The following is a 16,335-nucleotide window of genomic DNA, read 5'->3' as shown; positions in this document are numbered from 1 at the left end:
CGCCCAGGATGAGGCAGAGGGGTGGATGGCTCCGGTGCTCCTAAACCTCTTGGGACCTGCCATGGGTTCCTCCAAAGGGGGCACCTCTTGGTCCCCTGCCATGGGGTGTCCCAGCTCCCACCCAGTACCCTGTACATCACAGGGACCTTCCTGTGCTGCCCTGATCTGGCTGGAGAGGACCAGCCCCTGCAGATCCCTATGGTTTCTGGGGACGCTCTGTTTCCCCAAAGTGGACCATTTTGAGGTGGCCGAGCATTTTGTCCTGTCAGTGAGCACCACCATCCTCTTGCCCATCAGGTGTTCATAGCGATGGTGAAATCTTGAGCTTTCTTTGCTCTCCAGCTCTCTCAGCCTTTCCTTCTAGGAGAGATGCTCCAGCCCACCATCTACATCTACATGGTGAACTGGACTGCCCTTCGCTGGGACTCCCTCCAGTATGTCCACGTCTCTCATGGACAGGGGAGCCCAGAACAGGATCCAGCCCTCCTGGAGTGGCCTCTCCAGTGATGAGCAGAGGGGAAGGGTCCCCTCCCTTGACCTGTTGGCAATGCTTTGCCTAATGAAGCCTGTATTACTCTCAACCTTCCTTGCAGCAAGAGCGTGTTGTTGGCTCAGGGTCAACCTGGTGTTCACGAGCCCCCCTAGCTCCTCTTCTTCTGAGGTGGGTGGACACTGCTGCATGTGGTTGTTCCTCCCTGGGGCAGGACTTTGCACTTCTCCGCACTGAACTGCATGAGGTTCCTCTCTCTGACCACTTCTCCATTCTTTCTATGTCCCTCTGCTGTCTCCATGGCTCCCAGCCGTGTGTTACCAGCAGTCTCCCAGCAGGTCCATGTCCCCTGCTGCTCTGGCATGTGCTGGGCATGGTGGCTGCATGCAGGGGGATGGGAGCCTGGGGTAACAGTTACACCCTGGGGATGGCTGAACTGGACCAGGCCAAAGCTCTGGCTGGCTCAGCATCCTGACTTCCTGATGGGAAGCATTGGAGGCAGAGGAGGATGGAGAGAAGGATAACAGAGGGACCAAATGCCAGGGAAGCCCCCAGTCCCCAACCCTCCCGCAGCCCCATGGATGCACCCTCGTGCAGGCTGAAAGCTGCTGCTCAGATGATCCATTCTCTCCATCAGCTGCTGCCGAGACAGATCTGCTCTTTGCAGGCTTAGCGTTATTAGATTAGCCGGTAGCTCATGCCTGGCTTTGGAGGGAGATGGGTTTATCCACTTAAAGGCAGGAGAGCAGCCCAAAGCTGTGCTGACAGTCTCAGCCATGAGATGGCCCCATCCATCCTGGTGCATCCTGGCACTCACCGCTGCACAAACCCCCTTGGAGGTTTGGAGCCAGATGCCCAACATGGTTCAAGATGCCCCCAGCTCTCCAATTTGTGTGTTTCCTGTCTGTGCCTCAGTTTTCCCACACACCCCAAGGCACGGGGCTCACCCCTGTCCCCCCCCTGGCTCACACAACAAATCTCGGATGCTTCTTGGCTGTTGCGTGGAGCAGAGGGAGGTCTCCAGCCGGAGTGAGCGATGGCTGAGGAGATGCTGCTGCTGGTAAGAGCAGGAGGTTTATAGCTCTGCTGGGTTTGGAGGAGCTCCCATGGGAAAAGCTGCAACAGGGTCCACTCCAGCCTTACGTCTGTGGGTGATGGTAGGATGGAAGAGGTCAGGAAGCCCTGAGCTCAGCCTATACAGAAGGGAGACCCTTCTCCCACTGAACTCACTAAAGGATGCTGCAGAGCTCAGAGCTGAGCCTCTCCTTCCTTCCTCTCCCTTATCCATTGGAAAAGCCAGGAGAGGGGTAGAAGCTTATTCCAAAGAAATGCTCATACTTCCCAGTCCCTGCAGAGCAAGGGCAACGGGGCACAGAGCTGAAGCAGGGAGGTCCCATGGGACTGGAACCCCATCTACTAAAGGGAAGAAGTCGAGGCAATGCCGAGGTTTGAACCAGCCTTTATTTCTCTCTATGGAAGGTAACTCAGCGGTACAAATATACTTTGGCATAAGAACCAGAGAAACCTTGCCAGGGGGAGTGTGGTTCCCCATGGGTGCCCTAGGATGAGAAGGATGCAGAGAGCGAAAAGAAATTCTCCAGAGTCATCAACAAGTTTTCCCCCAAAACCCTCTTTCCAATAGATATTTATAGACTTCTATAGATATGATGATAGCATCATTTGTAATAAATATCCTCTCTGGTATCTAACAGTATGTACAAGTCGTCAAGTATTAGAAATACATTGGTTTTCTTCTGTTAAAAGGTGAGAAAAGAAACAGGGGGGCTGGGTGCCTTGGCTGTCCCCAGAGTCCCCCTGGCACTCCGGGTGCTCAAAGAGGGGCCAGTGCATGTCAGGGTGTCCCCCAGTGTCTCCACTGCTGGGGGGGACAGCCTGTGCTTTGGATGCTGGCAGGGGGCTGGGCACAGTCCTAGGCGTGATGGGGATGCTCCCCATGGGGCTGGGGGCTGCCCCGTGCATGTAGGGGGATAAGGAAAGAGGATTTTGCTCCCCTCTTGCTGTGTTGGGGTGACCCTGGGATGTCTCTGCTGGGTAAAGCATTGAGATCATCCCCTGCTCTGGGCTCTGGGTGTTGGGGTGTGATGGGGGACAGGTTGAAAGGGGACTGGAGCAACCCAGGGGTGTGAAGGAGAAGAATGGTGAAAAACCCTTATAATGCCTCAAGTTGTCCCCCAGGAAATCTCCCCAAAGGTAACAGCTCCGGCTCCAGAGCTGCCACAGTGGAGGATGGAGATGGGGGTCCCAGGGACCACACTGACATTGCCTTCCTGCCTCCTTGGTGATGGATCCGTGCTTCCTGCTTCCTTTCCACTGGGAAAATCCTGGGTTTGCCAGTCTGGAAAGGATTGAAATAACCCCACAGAGCTCTCGAGGGGCTGCCCACTGAGTGGAGGCAGGCGTTTTCGGCAGCCTACGTGACTCACGGCTTGTTTTACTCAGCCGCAGGGGCAGGCTGATGTGTGCAGGGATCGAGAGAGCTCCGTCTAAGCCCCTCTTAGCCTGATTTGCCCTCTGATGCGTGCTTGCCTTCGCTGTGGCATCCCCTCGCTGCCCACGGCTGGAGGAGGCAGAGGATGGAGGGGATGGGACCACACTGCTGCTTGCGGTTGGTGCTGAGAGCCCCATGTCCTCCTCAGTCTGTGTCTCATGAGGCCTCTGGTGCACACAGGACCATGTGTCTGGCTCACGGCCGTCGCTGTTGCACACTTGGGCTGCCCTGGGGCTGTGCTGGGGCTATGAGGGTCCCCAGCCATTTGCACAAAGTTCGTCATGGAGGGAGGTGCAGGCGTACTCCCCACCCCATCAAGTTAAAGCACTCTCCAGCTCTCCAAGTTTCACATTTTTGAGGAGTGGTTTTGCAAAATAAAATAATAAAATTAATTTAAATTAAAATAAAATAAAACCAGCAGCTCCCTTCTTCCTGCTTCCTAGAGAACCAGGCAGCCTTGCCGCTGCTCCTGCATCCCTCCCAAGCCAGAGGACCATGGCCCACAGCTCCCTGGGGGTCCCACTGCCAGACCTGCGGTGGTTTCCTCCTGCCATGACCAAGAGAGGTCTTTGGCCACAGAGCCAAGGGGAGAGGTCTGGGGGACACGGGTGGGGATGGAGAGGAGCTACACGGAGCTGCGGCGCTTCATGAGCCCCTGGAATGCCGCCAGGCTGTGGAGCCCGGTGGAGACGGAGCTGATGGCCGACCGGCGGGCGTTGCAGAAACATCTATTGGAGGGGGTCTCCGGACAGCGGCCAGGAGAGGAATGGCTCTGCTCCACACAGGTGTCCGAGGTGGAGAGATCCCTGGGGATGATCATAGGGATGGAGTACTGCAGCTTCTCCCGGCTCTTGTACCACAGGCATGAGCACATGGATTGGAAGTGGAGAACCTCGGCGTAGACGTTCCGGAAGCCGCCACCGCTGCTCCCGCCACCCCCTGCCGCCACCGGCACGGCCGAGGCGGTGTCTGTGGTGTGGATGCTGCTGGCTTGCCCGTTGCGGGTGAGCAGTGCCCGGTGCTCTGCATCCCGCTTCTCATCCTCAGCGTTCATGGTCATGAAGCGCAGCACCACCAGGTTGAGGAAAGCCCCGATGACTGTCAGCCCCGTCAGGATGTAGACGAAGCTGAAGGCCACATACTGCGGCTTGTTCTGGAGGGCTTCGTCCTTCTGCAGGGCCACGTAGTCCCCGAAGCCGATGGTGGTGAGGGTGATGAAGCAGTAGTAGTAGGCATGGAAGAAGCTCCAGTGCTCGTAGTAGGAGAAGGCAGCCGCCCCAATGCAGAGGGTGCTGATGCAGGAGAAGAACCCGATGGTGACCATGTTGGCCATGGAGACCTCCACCCGCCTCATGCCAAGGCACTTCTTGATGCGGTGGAGGAGGTACTTGACAAAGGTGTTGATCCTCTCGCCCAAGCTCTGGAACATGACCAGGGTGAGGGGGATCCCCAGTAGGGCATAGACCATGCAGAAGACCTTCCCCCCGTCCGTGCTGGGGGCTGCATGGCCATAACCTGGGGAGCAAAGCCACAGAGTGGGATCAGCTTGGTGGTCTGTGGGGGGTTTTAGGGGGTGTAGAGCTTCAAACCACTTCCACCAACACTGACCGGTGCTGTCCTCATCCCCAGGCACAAGGAGTGACCACAGACGGCTCTGCAGGCTAATGGAGTCTCTAAATGAAAATGAAGAGGAGGGAGCTAGAGAAGGGGGAAAGCCCTGGGCTCGTGGGGAAAGGAACTGGGGGTCTGTCGGAGGGTGGTGGATGAGGTGATGAATCTCTGGTGTAGGATGGGGGCTGCTGGGGATGCTTGGATCAGAGCAGCTGGAAAGGCGCAAGAGAGGGGGAGAATAGGGATTTTTGAGGACCCAAAGAGACAAGGGCAGCTGACTCTCCTCTGACCCCCATCCCCATGTCCCCATGACCCACTGCCTGCCATCCAGGCCTGCTATGGCAGCCAGGGGAGCATCCACACCCAGTCCTGGGGTCCCTTTGGGGTTTCAGTTCAGCTCTCTGTGCACAAGCCCTGGCAGAAGGGACCTGTCCTGCCTCTGCGCTGGTTGTTCCTGGTGGATCCCAGGCAGCTGAGACTGCGATTAGGGGAGCCGTGCTGTGGGCTGCAGAGGGGCCCTCGCTGCTGGGCACTGGCTGCTCCACTTCCCCTTTTCCTGATTCTTCCCTTTCTCCTTTTTCTTTTTCCTTTGTTTCTCCTTTTCCCTTTTCCTTTCCCCTTTTTAGTTTCCCACTCCCTTTCTCTTTTTTCCCTTCCCTTTTCTTCTTTCTGCTTTTCCTTCTCCTCATTTCCATCTCCTCCTTTTTGCCTTTCCCTCCTTTTTTTTTTCTTTCCTTTTTTTTTCCTTTCCCACCCCCTTTATCTTCCTCTTTTTTTCCTTGCCCTTTCCCTTTCTCCCCTTTTTTCTCTCCCTTTTCCTTTATATTTTTTTTTCACTCTTTCTGTTTTTTTTTTTCCTCCTTTTACTTTTCCTTTTCCTTTCTCTTTCATTTTCCCTTTCCCATTTTTTCTCTTTGCCTTCCCCTTCTCCTTCCTCTCCCCTTTTCCACCCTCCAGCACCCCACACCATGGATGAGCACCAGGGCAAAGGCTACTGAGAGCTTCACCCTCAACACCCCAAGCCATTGGACTGGTGTCCAGCGGTAGGCAGGAGGAGGCAGGAGCAGAGGCAGGAGCAGGAGCAGGGGCAATGGGCAGGGGCAGGCAGGAGCAGTGCTGGGGGCTGGGGTCTGCAACCCAGCTCATTGACCACTCAGACCCCAGGGGGCTCAGAAATGCTCCCCTTGGACCATGAGTGTGTTTGGGACAGGGCTGGGGGTGCCAGCACAAGCACATCCACTGCAGCACCCACTTCTCCAAGGCCTGCCTTAGCAAGTAAACCACCACCCATGGCCGTGCAACGCTGCAGCAGACCCCAAGCTCATGGGAGTTTGTTCTGCTCTGGCTCTGTTTAATCCTGGATGGGCAGAGGCAGGCAGCATACGTCAAAGTCGCCATCACTGTTGGCACACCAAGGATAAAGCCAGCCCAGAGCCAGGCAAAACCAAGGATCATTAGGTCTCCATTCAAGCTGCATCCAGGGAGCTGGCATGATCTTCTACCTCTGTCAGCACTGCTGACTTGGGCTGTGGCTCGGGGAGCTAGACAGCATCATAGGGTCATAAAATGGTTTGGGTTGGAAGGGACCTTAAAGCTCATTCAGTTCCAACCCCCTGCCATGGGCAGGGACACCTTCCACTAGACCAGGTTGCTCCAAGCCCCGTCCAACCTGGCCTTGAACACTGCCAGGGATGGGGCATTGCTGGAAAGCATCACTGCTCCCTGCAGTGCCAGGTACCATCCTGCTCCTTCCCTCACTGATGGAAAAGGGGGGTCTGCTGCTTGTGGTGCTCCTCCCCCAGCAGCAGAAAGGAAACTGAGGCAATGCCATGCCACCTGGGTGGCCACTGGGTGCATTAATCCAGGGTCACATCCTACTGCTCTCAGGGCAGGCTCAGAATTCTCACCTACCCATCTGCCCACCCCTGCCTTCCATCTCCTGTCAGATGCCTCTGTCCCCTTCCCAGACACCCAATTCTTCACGCATCAGCTGGTCGAGGATGAGTTTAAGGACAGAAGCCTCCAGCAGTGCCCGCAGCCCCCATCCCTGCCAACAGCCTTGATGAGCATCCTCCTGCCTGCTCCTGCCTGCCCGCACCAGCGCAGCCTCCCGCAGCTATATTTAGCCCCGTTTCCCCAGGGAAAGGAGTTTATGAGCTCTCGCAGAGCGTCCAAGCATCCGTCAATCTGTCACCCCCCCTCCCCTTTCCCGGCTTTAGCGAGCGCTGCCTGATCTCCAGCACGTCTGAGGACAGGGGAAAGGTCACTGGGATATGAAATCCAGCTGGGAGGGAGAGGGAGACCCCAGGAAGGCAATGGAAAGGGTGAACCCCCAAAGCTCTCTTGCACCTGTGGTTTCATCCAGTGTGGCAAGGAGCCACACTGGAGAGTGCTCAGCTCCTGAGATGTGGCAAAGTCCTGCAGTTGCCAGGTTCAAGGAGCACACATTGGCATGCACTGGCACTGTGGCACTTCCCACCCTGGCCAAGCTCCCTGACAGTCTCAGTGAGGCTCCTGCTGTGCTCCTGCCCTCCCTCCGAAAGGGGTTCAGCATCTCCTCTCCATCTCCTTCACCCCAAACCACCCTGCCAGTGGGTGCTCCTCAGATGGGTGTCCCATGGGATGCTGCCATGGGAGAACATGGTCAGGGTGCTCCGTCTCAGGGTGCTGTCAGCAGGCAGGGAGCACAGCGTGTGTCCCCGGAGAGAAAATATGACACGTCCCTGCGGAACGCGGCCGGTTCCTCTCCTTTTTAGGGCTGCAGGGAGCAGGTGCAGGTCTCAGCAGGGCCCTGGCCTGGAGCAAATCCCAGGCTGTCGGGAGCGATGGATGGCCGGGATTAGTGGGCAGCTGCTGGGGATGGGGATGGGAGGAGGGGAGGACTTTGCAGAATGGAGGTGCGACAAGGATGGAGGGTGCAAAGGGTTGGGAAGGTAGGGAGACAGGACACCGTGAGGGACACTGGGTGCAGGGAGCCAGGGCAGGGCACAGAGCACCCCAGCTGACAACAGGGACCCAGAGCTGGGCCGAGGTTTTGGGGGATGAAGCAGCCAGGAAAACAGCTCCCTGCTTTACACATCACTGCAGGAAAGCAGGCGCTGGCCGGGAGCGAGGGATGGTGGCCATGAGCCATGGTCCACACCAGGACATCTCCAGGAGCCCTGCATCCTGCTGCCAGAGCCATCATGGTGTTCCTCCTCCGAGGTCCGTGCAGGGAGCAGGGTGGATTCCATAGCCTGGGTGTCTGCTGGGGGGTATATGAGGCTGGTGTTCCCCTCCCTTACCCAGTGCAGCTGCTGCCTTTTGCCACTGCAGCAGCCTGGCCCCTGCAGAGGAATGCTAGAGCCCTTCACCATGGTTTCTGACCTGTTGCAGCTTTCACTCAGCACTGCTGGGCTGTGAGGCTGCAGAAGCGATGAGGTTCAGTAGGGATGGTTCAAGTATCCTGCCTGATGGGGGCTGGGGTTGTCTACAGAGGTATTGACCACTCTGGGGGGCTCCAGTGCTTTGGAGCTGCCCCAGTTTCTGTCCCAGCCTGGGATGAACCCAACTCTGGTCCTTCTAAGGCTGGTTTCACACAACCATGAAACCTTTGAGCAACTTGGTCTAGTGAAAGGTGTTCCTGCCCATGGCAGGGGATTGGGACTAGAGCTCCAGGCACCTTATTCTCCCGACTGTCACGGAGAAGGAGGAAGGAGGCTTTGGGTGGGTATCCCTTGGGGTGCAGTGTGCCATCCTTATCTTCCTCATGTCAGCTGTGCATCCAGACCTGCATCCCACCACCCCAGTAAGGACTAGCATCCCGCTCAGTGTATAATGGGAACTCATTTCTCTTGGGCGACGCAAGCTTAACTGAGGTACAAATGGTGCAAGCTCTCTTCAGCACCCGCAGCCAAGAGCCACCCAGGCTGTGCCCAGCCCTGCCACATCATCAGTGTCCAGGGATGGGTACCCAGTGATGCAGCCAGCACATGGGGTACCCTTGGCACTGCCTGGGAGATGCAAACAACAGGCAGATTGCGGCTGGGAAAAAGCCATGTGGCAGCAGCAGCCTGCCCTAAGCAAACAAACTGCAGCATGAAGGGGCATGGCACAGGGTGTGCTGCATGGGGACACCCGTGCCTGGCAATGCTTCCATCCCAAACCAGGAAGGGCCTCATCCTGCCCGAGGACACCTCCCGGCCAGGCAGGGCGAGCGGCAGCTGGAACAGAGGGATGGAACATAGGCAGCAGGTCCCTGGGGCTGGGCTAAACTTGAGTGATGCAGATGGAGTGAGCCCTGGGACACAGAGCACCCAGGCTGTCCCTGTCCCAGCTGTGACTTGGACCTACAGCAGGGACTGTCCTCGCTGTGCCTTCACTAGAGCAGCTGAAGAGGCAACCAGCCTGACATCCTCTCACCTTGCCTGCCATCCATCCGTCCATCCGTCCATCCATCCATCCATCCATCCATCCATCCATCCATCCATCCATCAATCCATCCATCAATCCATCCATCCATCTATCCGTCCATTCATCTATCCGTCCATCCATCCATCCATCCTGCAGCAAAGTAAGCCAACAGGTTGCTGGGGAGCATCAACAAAGGCATCACCAACAAAGATAAAGATGTTATTGTCCCACTCTGCTCTGTGCTTGTCAGGCCACACTGGGAATACTGTGTCCATTTTTGATCCCTATGGTACACAAAAGATGTGGATGGGCTGGAGAAGGTCCAGAGAAGGGCCACAAAGATGATCCAAGCACTGGGCAGCTGTGTGAGGGAAGGCTGATAGAGCTGGGCTTGTTCAGCCTGGAGAAGAGAAGGCTCAGGGGAGACCTTATCCCCATGTTCCAGTGTTTAAAGGGTGGCTACAAAGAAGACAGAGACTCCCTTTTTACAAGGAGTTACATGGAAAAGACAAGGGGTGATGGGCACAAGTTACTGCTGGGGAGATTCCAACAGTTCACAGGAAGAAAATTTTTCACCAACCAGCCACTGGAATAATCTCCCCAGGGAAGTGGTGACTCCCCAGTGTTGGACACTGTTAAGATTCAGCTGGACAGGGTGCTGGGACATCTACTCTAGGTCACATTTGTCCAGGAAAGGTTGGACCAGATGATCCTTGTGGTCCCTTCCAACCTGGGATTCTGTGATTCTATGACCATCCATCCCTCCATCCATCCATCCATCCATCCATCCATCCATCCATCCATCCATCCACCCACTCACCCACAAACCTCTTCCTACCCTGCACTCATCTCTCCTGCACTCTTTCACCCCTCCTCCGGGTGAGAGGAATGGGGGGCAGACTTTGGGCTCTCCCCAGAACAGAGAATTGGGGTAGCTCTCCATTACCCCCTCCCATCCTCTGCAGCAGCATCTGACCCCTGCCACCCCCCTGTTCCCAAATCACTGTGACCCCTTTCCTCAAATTTATCCTATACATTTGGGGTGCAGCTGTGTCTGACAGCCCCCCTATCCCTGCTCTCACCACAGTGGGGGTGCCGGGGGGCAGCCCCACATCCCCTCTCGCTGCCCTCCTGCCGGGGGAGGCTGCAGAGCAGGACTATTTGGGGGTGCACCCAGCGCTGGTCCCCCCCAGCCCTGCTGCCTGTGGGCGGGGGGGGGGGGGGGGGGCAGGATGGTGTCATGGAAAATCCCGGCGCCGGCCAAGTGCCTGTTTGCGCCGAAACTGGCAATTTTTCCCTCTGTCCTGGGGCTTCGCCAGGCCCCTTCCCGGCCCCCTCTCCCTCCCCGCTCCATCCCTCCCCTCCTCCTGCAAAAGGGGGGTCCCCCTCTGACCTTAGGGGCCCTGCGGGAGGACACGGGTATCCTCCGCGCTGGCAGGCAAGGCGCGATATGCCCGGTGATGGGCATGGCTGGATGCTGCTGGACACCCTTATCTGGGAGACTGGTCCTGTTGTTTTTTCTTTTGCTGGGGGCCGCCCTTTGGGACGACACAGATCTGAAGCTTCGGCATCCCCGGGAGCAGGCGGATGCCGTGTGCTGCTCCTCCTTTACAGAAAACGGGTTATTTACACCCATCTTTTGGCTCAGGCCCCCGCAGGGCAGGGCTGAAGGCTGGCAGAGGGGTGGCTGACACCAGCCCTGCTGGCTGCCTTCACCCAGGGTCTCCAGTGTGAAAAGCAGGATGTGGCTCCTTCCTCCTGGTGCCCAGCTTTGTTTGGGTAAGAGCAAGGTGTGGAGGGGTGTGCAATGGCACCCAGCACCATGCACCGGTGCCCAGCACCATTCACAGGCACCCAGAAATGTGCAGCAGCGCCATGCACCAGTGCCCAGTGCTGTGCACCAGTGCCCAGCACCGTGCACCATCATCATGCACCAGTGCTCAGCACCGTGCACCCATGGCCACTCTCCTTCTCCCCTCTCAGCAGGCAGACCCCCTCCCTGCTGCAGCACGCTCCACTCTTGCTCCTTCAATTAACCCTCCTGCTGTGATTTATCCAAGGTGGTGGTGCCCGCTATAAATCCCGCGCCTCAGTCACTTCAGCCTGAGAGCCGCCTGATAAATATTTAAGCCGGCCCATAAATCACACCCCAGCAGAGCAGGGCTCTCCCGCAGCCTCCAGCTCGTCTGTCCTCTTGGCACTAGACTTGGCAGCACCGAGACGAAGCAGCCAGACCTGGGGCTTGGAAACCAGGGGGAAAAAAAACCCAAACCCAAAGAAATTGAGTATTTTTGGCCCCGTCCTGGCTGACGCCCCCCTCGCCTTGGAGCATCTCTGCCCTGCGTGTGGTGTTTATGCCTTGCTCTGAGTCAGGCTTTACTGGCGAGTTTAATGAGGCATCAGCTGGGAGAGGCCAGGCAGGGGGGCAGGGAGGGAGCGGGTATTAATTACTGTTATCGCTTCGGGATGGAGAGGAGCATGGAATTTATAGCCTGGGCAGGAGAGGGGGATGGGAGGGAGGGAGGGATGCTCGCAAAGGGGCAGTGATCCGGCCAGCAGGGCCAAGCACCCCGTTCAGAGGGTCCATGGGCAGAATCCCATGGGAGAGGACACCCCATGCTGTCACATCACAGGTTTGCTGGAGCCACCCTGGGAAGAGGCTCTGCCCCCTTGGCAAAGGCACTGAGCCCCGGCAAGGAAGGCTGCTGGGGCAGTGGGCTGCACCCCTAAAACACACATCGCTGCTGGGAAGGGCTCAGGGATGACTCTGGTCTCTGCATACATTCCATCTCCCCATTCACCCTCTTGGTGCTCCCTGCAATAAGAGTCAATGGCAGAAGGGTGTATACCCTCATTAGGTTTCAGAGTGAACACCCTAATGAGCAATACCAGCATACCACAGGCGAGGGCTGGCCTGATGGTTAACTGGAGGGGAAGGAAAGCGATCCCAGCTGCCCAGTGCTGCTCTCTGCCAGCCCCTGCAGCATGGCTGGAGCACTCAAAGGACCACCTCGCCCCAGTGACCAAGGAGCCACAGGGTTGGAAGGGGTAAGAAGCTGCCTGTCCCTTTCCACTGCCTGTAATGGGACTGGGGTCACACACTGGGCATCACGTCCCGTGGGGCACTGGGCTGAAGGGAGAGATATCCCAACCCTGGAACACAGTGGGACAGTTTTTCCCTCCGGCACGTTAACTCTGAAACCTATCAAATGTGCCAGCACTAATTTCTACTGCTATCTCTTTTAGCAGGCATGGCTAGTACAGGATGGGAACAGAAATGTCCCGAGGGCCCAGAGGGAGTGGGCTCCCTCCAACCAGCCCCACTGCAGCCCCCAGACTGCTTCAACCTCCTCCTCGTTCCAGTGGTTCCCATGCCTTCCCTGAGACATTTCCCTCTGCTGCATCTCCCAAAGCCAGAGAATTGAGGTCCTTCCCTTCCCATTGGTGCTGGAAGGGTAAGGGCTTCCTGTATGAATGTGATGGAGTGAGGTCAGGCCTACTGCCACCGTAGGGGGCAGCCCAAGATGGGGGAGATGGGGTGACAGACAGGGACAGCCCATACCGAAGAGGGTCACAGAGGACCTGGTCTCACCCCAGGGCCCCTGCTCCGTTGATAAACAAGTGGGGCAGGAGGAGGGCTGTGACAGATGGTGACACCATGGTGGCATTGCCACCTGCCCCGGCCCAGATGGCCGCTTGCCTCTGCACACAGCGAGCCGGGGAGGAAGGAGGGGGAGGATGTGTCTTTTGGGAGTGATCCAGAGAGAGCCATCACAGCCAGCCCTGGAGCACGGAGGCCTGTGGTGTGGGGACAGGGATGGAGGTGACAGGGGACACATCCTGCTGATGCTGACATCCCACAAGGGGACCCTGGGGACCAGCTCTGCTGTGAGGAGAGGTGAGCGCAGTCCCTGCAAGCCCTGCGGCTCCCTTTGCCCCCCGGCTTTGCGGAGTGGGTGACAGCAAACCTAAACATTCCAGTCCTTGGTCCCCCTCTGGGGGGTTTTGGGGGTCTCCAGGCACTGGTGGGGCTGCACCCTACTAGCAGGGTGCAGGGCAGCCTTGTGGAGGGAGTGGGGACTGTGGGAGACCTTCAGAGCAGCTGCCTCTTGGCTCCTTTCCCAGATAAAGGAAAAAAGCTCAAAAAGCCCTGAAATGTAGGAAAAACTTTCCGAGTGGGACCTGTTGCCCTCCCAGCTTTCCCCTCTTCCCATTTTAAAGCTGGCCCTGGCATGGAGATCTTGACCTGATATCCCGATTGCCTCCGGAGTGCCATGGGAGCTTGACTCTTCACCATCCCCAACTGCAACAGGAGCTTTACAGAGGGACTGGTGGGTGATTTCCTGGGAGAATGCCTCCTCCCGACTGGAAAATCCCATTTCATGGAAATAATGGAATTTTCTTTCCTGTCTTCCCTGACAGCAGTGGCTTTTGATGATTTTGCTCTTGCTGCTGGTACACTCGAGCTCGATTACCACAGGCCACCTGCCTTCTGACTCCTCAGACTTTGATCAACCGCCATGGCTGTACCTAGTTATGTCTGTGCCCCTTCCCTATGGACTCTTGGACATCCCGGAAAAGCTGAAGCTGCTGGGAGAGAAGTGCTTAATGCCAGCAGAGCAATAGAGCACAGTCTGGGGACATTCCCCCTGCATCCCCCTCCCGCTCTGCTGTGGCCAGACACGTTTTAGGGGCCTGGGTGTCATCACCCCAACCCCAGAGCGGCCCCTGAAATCCCACAACACACCCCAAATGAAGGGATCAGGGTTTTAACCCCCTCTGCAGGCGGCAGGATGCTTTGCTGGGGTGTAACGCCTGCATCAGGGCTCAGCCACCTCTCCTCCATTCCTTCGGGGTCCGGGCAGCTGCAGGTAGGGGAGGGCAGGGGGTGTCCAGGGGAGGCATGGCAGAGCCCCCTCGCCTGCCCGCAGCCCGGTGCTGAGCTACAGTCTCAGGACCGTGCCCACCGGCCCGGCTTTGTCTCCTTCCTCCGTCACTGCAGCATCCTTTGTGTGGGCTAGCGAGACGCTGCTCGCTTCCCGCTCGCTCCTCGCCCCAGCCCCCCGCGCACCCCCTTGCCCGCTCCTCCTCCCTCGCACGTCAAACATAAGCTGCTTGGCTTCACTTCCAGAGCCTTTCCCAGCTGCTCCAGCCAGCAGGGAAGGGCCAGACCCTGCCGCCACTCAGCCACGGCCACCCCGACACCCGTGTGTCAGCCCCGGGAACCAACACCCAGACACCCGTGCCTGAGCCTCGGGAACCAACAGCCAACCAGTCTGGGGACCAGGGGATGGCAGGTCCCCATCGAGGGCACCCAAGGACAGATGAGCTGGCAATCCAACTGGTCTGGGCCCTGGGGGACCCTGCAGCCCCCCAAGCTCCTTCAGCCCCTCTCCCAAATTGGGGGACGTCTACCCCCCCCCCCAGCAGTCCCCAGCAGTCTCCAGCAGCATCTCTTCAGGGACCCTGATTCCTGACGACCTGAGCATGCCCAGGTTGAGTCAGGAGGAGCACTCTGAGCATAGGGGTGCAACGCTGATATTTCCCTTGTTAGGGCAGTGAATCTGTGCAAGCAAGGGGGCACCGGGTCCCCCGGTCTAGGGATCCATCCCCCAGGAGGGGCAGGAGATGGGCTACGAGGGACCCCTGTCCTCAGGGGACCTCTCTCCTCCTCCTCCGTCCCACAGCCCTGGTGGGACACCCCACCCACCCCCCCACCCCCCCAGCATTCGTTGCCCCCCGCAGGGCTGGACCCCGCAGGTCCTAGCTTAGACCGTCCCCCTAAGCTGGAGTGGACTGAGGGAGTGGGGGTGACGGGCCCCCGGTCCGTGAGGGGGGGGGGGGGGGGGGGGGGGGGCGGGGGAATGTGACGGTGAGGAGCCCAGAGGCTGCCCGGATAGGGGTGCCTAGAGAGCGGGGACACCAGAGACCACGGGGATGGGCACGTTGCTGTTCCCCTAGGACGAGGAGGTGGGAGAGGGTGGGCAGGAAGGATCCCCGATGCCTCGGGGATGGGCGCGAAAGGGAGTGTCCGGTGAGGGCTCCAAGGCTGGGAAGCGGGACTAGCGAGTAGATCCGATACCGTGGGGATGGGCGGAGGTCTGGGCGGGGGGTTCCCAGGGCAGCGGAGCTAGGGGCAGATCGGGTAGCCCTGACGCTACGGGAAAGGGAGATTTCGGGAGGATCCGGGCTGGGATTTTCCGGTGGTAGAGAGTCTCCCCTTCGGGAGAGTCGCCCCGGTACCGGGGGGACGGGCGGAGGTCGAGCGAGGATTTCGTGGTAGCAGAGGTGGATGCGCCTGCCGCTGCGGGGATGGGGGTGTTCTGGGGAGCGTGCTGAAGGGGCTTTCCGAGGGATACCGGGGGCTTGGAGGGAGGGTCGCCGCGATACTACGGGGACGGGCGGGGCAGCGTGCGTCCCGGTAGCAGAGTATCCGGTCAGGCGGGTCTCCGCGATACTATGGGGACGGGCGGGGGGGGAGGTCCAGGTAGCGGAGGAACCACGGAGTCGGGTCACCCTGATACCACGGAAACGGGCTGGGGGGGGGTCCCTGTAGTGGAGAAGCAGAGCGGTTGGGTCACCCCGATACCACGGGCACGGCAGGGGGTTCGGGGAAGGTTTGCACCGAGGAGAGAGTGGTGGTGGGGGGTGACCCGAGCCGGCGTCCCGCAGCCGGGAGGCGGAGGAGGGTATCCGGGACTGGCAGGAACACCGGGAAGACTGTACCTATAGTGGTGATGACGGTGATGGCGAAGTAGAAGGAGCCGGCGAATTTCCACTGGACGCCGGCCTTGTGCGGCTTGAGCTTGAGGACGACCCACTCGAGTTCGCGGTAGCTCTCGGCGCTCAGGTTGTACTTGCTCTTGAGCTCCTGGCTCTTGGCCTCCAGCCGCCGCCGCTCCGCCGTCTCCTCCTCCGACTCCAGAGCGTCGAAGACGGCGGCGCCCACCAGCAGGTACGTGAAGGTGCACACGATGAGCGCCAGCGTCCGCACGTTCTGCCGCTTCATGCTGCGGCGGCGGCGGCGGCGGGCGGCGGGGCCGGCTGGGGCATGGCGGCGGCGGCGGCGGCGGCGGCAGCGGCAGAGGGACCGGCCCGGCCCGGCCCGGCGCGGAGCGGCGGAGGAGCGGGGGGCGGGAGGGGCGGAGGGGGGGGCGGAGCTGTCCTTCAGCACCACCGCCCCGCACCCCACCCGCACCGGTACCCGCACCGGGACCGCCCCGCACAGGCACCCGCAGCGCCCTGCATCGGCACCGGGACCGGCAGCTCCCCGCTCAGGTACTGGCACCCGCACCGGTACTGATACACTCTGCAGCTGCACCAACGCCGGCAC

At 59.1% G+C, this 16,335-nt stretch overlaps 1 protein-coding gene across 1 annotated transcript; it reads right to left on the bottom strand.

The window, feature by feature from the left end:
- Window positions 1-1,929: 1,929 nt before the first annotated feature.
- KCNK3 (potassium two pore domain channel subfamily K member 3) lies at window positions 1,930-16,097 on the bottom strand. Its single transcript, XM_057404660.1, has 2 exons — window positions 15,729-16,097; window positions 1,930-4,514 (listed from the first exon to the last, which is right to left on the bottom strand). Exons 1-2 carry the CDS (start codon window positions 16,009-16,011, stop codon window positions 3,625-3,627), a joined length of 1,173 nt encoding a protein of 390 aa, XP_057260643.1. The 5' UTR covers window positions 16,012-16,097; the 3' UTR covers window positions 1,930-3,624.
- Window positions 16,098-16,335: the final 238 nt, after the last annotated feature.

Source organism: Pezoporus wallicus, unplaced genomic scaffold, assembly GCF_028554395.1.
Source record: "Pezoporus wallicus isolate ANWC-B61680 ecotype Strahan unplaced genomic scaffold, APGP_CSIRO_Pwel_v1 contig_11009, whole genome shotgun sequence".
NCBI classification, from domain to species: Eukaryota; Metazoa; Chordata; class Aves; order Psittaciformes; family Psittacidae; genus Pezoporus; species Pezoporus wallicus.
Note: the sequence above shows the minus strand (reverse complement) of the source record. Positions and strands in the feature narration are given on the sequence as shown.

Excerpts from the sequence above, each read along its gene's own strand:
- KCNK3 (XM_057404660.1), bottom strand. The coding sequence starts at position 16,011 with ATGAAGCGGCAGAACGTGCGGACGCTGGCGCTCATCGTGTGCACCTTC. Across the intron at positions 4,515-15,728 it reads CACCGTCATCACCACTATAG|GTTATGGCCATGCAGCCCCC; the intron begins GTACAGTCTTCC and ends TTTGCTCCCCAG.